The sequence below is a fragment of the Aedes albopictus genome, chromosome 2 (assembly GCF_035046485.1).
Source record: "Aedes albopictus strain Foshan chromosome 2, AalbF5, whole genome shotgun sequence".
NCBI lineage: Eukaryota > Metazoa > Arthropoda > Insecta > Diptera > Culicidae > Aedes > Aedes albopictus.
In genome coordinates, this window is record NC_085137.1 from 446,814,128 (window position 1) to 446,818,971 (window position 4,844).

At 46.0% G+C, this 4,844-nt stretch overlaps 1 protein-coding gene across 1 annotated transcript; it reads left to right on the forward strand.

The window, feature by feature from the left end:
• The first annotated feature begins 1,529 nt into the window (after positions 1 to 1,529).
• On the forward strand, positions 1,530 to 2,272 carry LOC109410030 (cuticle protein CP14.6-like). The gene is made up of 2 exons (XM_062849163.1): positions 1,530 to 1,676; positions 1,742 to 2,272. The coding sequence occupies exons 1-2, from the start codon at positions 1,665 to 1,667 to the stop codon at positions 2,138 to 2,140; spliced, it is 411 nt and encodes a 136-aa protein (XP_062705147.1). The 5' UTR covers positions 1,530 to 1,664; the 3' UTR covers positions 2,141 to 2,272.
• Positions 2,273 to 4,844: the final 2,572 nt, after the last annotated feature.

Consider the following 4,844-nt stretch of genomic DNA (forward strand, 5'->3'; position numbering starts at 1 on the left):
ACCCCAAATACCTACTTACTGGCTGACAAAACGCACGACTTCCACCCGACCCGTCCGTCGCCGTTTGTCTACGCACCATCGTCCGTCGTCATCTACGTCACTTCAAATTTGACTAACCAACAGCAAGGCGTTAATGAGCGTGAATACCTGTTTTCGGCTAAAGTCGCGGTTCTTGTCCACCTTCTCGGTACGAACAAGCCGAGTCGAGCGGACAACAACTAGTGCACCGCTAGGGTTCCTTTTTTATGGCAATTTACGAGGTCCGAAAAATTCCCTGCGGCTGCAAGTCCGCAGACCAAGACCGAGACCGAGACCGGCCCAAGCAAAAGTGAAAGATTGCTGTCTTGAGCGTTGCACCTTGCAACCAACGAACGCCTTCCTCCACGCACCGTTTGAGAGGTGGAACCGGCCTAGTATTGGGTCGCGTTTTTTTTCTTCAATGGAAGTAGCCGAATTTTTTGCGGGTACTGTAAAACGGGGTATCATTGATCAGCGGGGTAACATTGATCGGCTTGACGGACCTCATGAAATGTTCAAACAAGCATTTTACATTGAATCATTTTCTGCTTTCGAATGGTATATCGTAATCTGCTATTATTAAGCTATTAAATGACATGCAATTCATGAAAACTGAATTTCATAAACATTGAAATAAATCAATTTTTCCATAACTGTGTTTCGTAACGGAATGAGATACATTGTCAAACATTCATGCATGGCATGAATACTAGATACAATATGAGGATCGAAATAACTGTATTACTTCAATATGACATCCTAGAGTTGGATTTAATGAACGAAACTTTTATGAAAATGCGATTTTTCAATAAAATATACGTTTTATTTAAAGTAGGCTATCAATTCCTTAAGCCATTGCCTACCTTCAGGCGTTATTCGCGGTTTGGTGGATTTTAATCTTAAAATAACTCTAAAAGTACGTAACTTGTAAGAATTTGGACAACATATTCGAAATCAGCGACCCCGAATTTAGTAAGTAAGAGTATTTTCAACATAAACGAACATTGATCACTGACATGATCAATGTTACCCCAAATCAACAAAATTAAAAATTAGATTAAAAAGCCTATTTAAACATGTTTAAAAGTTTTACAATACTTTTTCGAATAGCTTAACATATAATCAGAGGGCCAGTACTTGTTTTAAAAATATAAAACATGCAACATTTGCTTCAACAAGAGAATTATTCTAGAAAGATCGAAAATTCTGATCAATGTTACCCCGGATTACGGTACTTCTAAGGTTAACTCTAGTCGGTGCGGAACCTTGACAGCCGGGCAGCTGAGTGCCAGCTCGATCGATCGATCGCATGCATGCTATATGGCGTGGTGATTGACATCCAGTAGATCAATTCTTTGGAACTTTTCCGCATGGTAACGATTCGGTTCGGTTCAATGACGTACCTGTCAAAGCAGTTTGGGACAACCTTCCTGGGGCTTGGCGTGCTACGCAACACAAATGTGAATATGGGAAATGTTGAAGCACGCAGGGGCGAACTGTGTTGATTGGCTGGATCATTAGAGTATTGATCGAAAGGATACTTTTAGGTTGATTATATAAGATTGCTAAATGGGGCAGTAGGTTATCAGTTCAAGCATTGCCTTTCTGGAGTTAGCACTTCAACCATTAGCCAAAAAAATAGCAAAATGTTCCGACTTGTAAGTTGATTTTAGTGGTTCTATTTTGTCCTTTGGTATTCTAAGCATCTTCCTGACATTTTCAGTTGATCGTGTCCGCTTTGATTGCCACGAGCTTTGCTCGCAGCCTCTCGGAGGAAGCTCACGCCAACATTCTGTCCTACAACAACGTTCTCCACGACGATGGTCACTACAACTGGGCGTTTGAAACCAGCAACGGAATCGCATTCCATGAAGAAGGACTCGGTGCCCACCAAGCCAACGGAGCCTACTCCTACACTGGACCAGATGGTGTCCAATACCGTGTGATCTACGTCGCTGACGAGAACGGATTCCGTCCGGAGGGAGCTCATCTGCCAACTCCACCCCCAACCCCAGAGCACGTGATCAAGTCGCTGGAGGAGATCCGTGCCAACCCACCCAAGGACCAGAAGGACTTCAGCCTGGAAGCCCTGGATGCCACCATCCGCCGACTGAAGCATTGAGCCAACCGAAGAGTCTACCATCGTAACTGTTATATATGTCGTTAGAAGTGCAATTGTTATTTACTTTAAGTAGCTCCAAATTAAACGATTCTTCTGAATAATAGTTTTCCAATTGAAACTCCAACGTTTAAACTCATTTCCCATCCACACCCAACCCATATATCTTAACCAGTGACTCAACAGAAAAGCGTCTTCAATCGGTTGCTCATCGATCGTTTCTTCACACTAGGGGTATGCGTCATGTTTTTGCTTTTATAGTACAGCCTTGCTACTTGTAACCATTATGCAGCCAACGTAGCTTCACTCCAGCACCAAGCGAGAACAAGTTTCGTTGGTCTTAGGAGATGTTTCTTCAGTTTCCCCCAATCTTCAGGATTCCCAGTCTTCTTCATCCACGTGCAGTCCTTATGCGCGGTTGTCTACGAAGCCACTGACATCTGTCTATTTTCCTGTAGTATATTGTTTTCATAGTCGTTCCTTCAAACAGTACCATAACGTGACCAGCCTATTGAAGTCTGCCGTATTTACATCATTTCAGAATTGTTTCCTCTTTTTATATTAAGCTTGATACAAGTCTAACGATATTCTCCCGCGACGAACTACATCCCCGCAACTTCGACATCGTGGCGTTGCAGGAACTTTGTTGGACTGGACAGAAAGTGTGGAAAAGCGGGCATCGAGCGGCTACCTTCTACCAAAGCTGTGGCACCACCAATGAACTTGGAACAGGATTTATAGTGTTGGGCAATATGCGTTAACGTGTGATCGGGTAGCAGCCGATCAACGAAAGGATGTGCTGTGCATGTTAAGAGTTAAGGGCCGTTTCTTCAACTACAGCATCATCAACGTCCACTGCCCACACGAAGGGAGACCTGATGACGAGAAAAAAGCGTTCTACGCGCAATTAGAGCAAGCATACGATGGTTGCTCGCCACGTGACGTGAAAATTGTTGTCGGCGACATGACCGCGCCGGTAGGAAGGGAGGAAATGTACAGACCGGTAATCGGGCGAAACAGCCTGCACGCCGTATCGAATGATAACGGCTAGCCATGCGTAAACTTTGCAGCCTCCCGTGGTATGGTAGTCCGAAGCACCTTCTTCCCCCGCAAAAATATCCACAAAGCCATCTGAAGATCACCCGACCAACAAACAGAAAATCAAATCGACCACGTTATAATCGACGGTAAATTCTTCTCGGATATAACCAATGTCTGCACATACCGCAGTGCGAATATAGATTCGGATCACTACTTAGTCGCTGCATGCATGCGCTCAAAACTTTCGACAGTTATCACCACGCGTCGAAGTTGAACGCCGTGGCTCAACATCGAGCAGCTGCGTAACGTAGAAGTGGCTCAAGACTACGCGCACCAGTTAGCAGTGGCCCTACCAACGGAAGAGCAGCTTGGCGCAGCTACACTTGAAGATGGCTGGAGGAACATCTGATCCGCCATAAGTAGTACCTCGGCTACAGCCAGGGATAGGGTGCGACTCAAAACTCTTTGCGTGCCGCACACTCTGTTACGAGACAGCACAACAAACTAGAAGGAGACGAGTACGCGCAATCGGTTGTGTGTTGCTCGCTTGCTTTGCCGCGCGCTGGAGCTCTCCTGTCTCTCACGCTTTTTCGTATGCACTCTCTCGGTGCTTGTCTCCGTGCTTGACACTTGGCTTGATAGAACGCACGATTGGAAAAATTTCGAATCAAACGACCCATCACTTGTCAACCCTTGACAAGCTTAACAACTTTGCCGAAAACACAAACTCTTCAATTAATTTATTTATTGATTTTTTTCTGTTTGGAGACAAGCGCAGTCCCAAGCACCGTGCATTACTCCTTGCGCCGTAGAGCTAGTGCTGCGATTGTCTCTCGCACAATTATGAAAGCTCTCACTCATACGTCTCTTGTCTCTCGGCAAAACAAGAGACGAGCACTTGCGATTGTGTGAAGCACACGCTTTTTTCGCACCGCACGGTGCATGCCGCCAATCCCTGGCTACAGCACTAGGCTTCACGACTCCGAATCACAGAAACGACTGGTTCGACGACGAATGTGAGCAGTTGAAAAACGAGAAGCATGCAGCATGGGCGAGAATGCTGCAACACCGTACGAGAGCGAATGAGGCACGTTACAGACAGTCGCGGAACAGGCATGGAGAAGCGCCAGCAGGAAGAACGAGATCGCGAAGCGATGGAAGAGCTGTACCGCGCTAAGGACACACGGAAGTTCTACGAGAAGCTGAATCTCTCGCGCAGAGGTTTTGTGCACCAAACTGACTCCGCTGGAGCAGATCAACTACCAAGCGAACTTCTAAAATACGGTGGAGAAGCACTGGTGAGAGCACTACACTGGGTCATTACCAGATTTGGGAGGAGGAAGTATTACCGGAGGAATGGATGGAATACCTTCCAGATGTGTCCCATCTACAAAAAGGGCGACAAGTTGGATTGCGGAAACTACCACGCGATCACACTACTGAGCGCTGCCTACACGATACTCTCCCAATTTTTATGCCGCCGTCTATCACCGATTGCAAGAGAGTTCGTGGGGCAATATCAGGCTGGATTCATGGATGAACGCGCTACAACGCACCACATGTTCGCCATCCGCTAGGTGTTGCAGAAATGCCGCGAATACAACGTGCCCACACATCACTTGTTCATCGATTTCAAATCGGCGTATGATACTATCGATCGAGAACA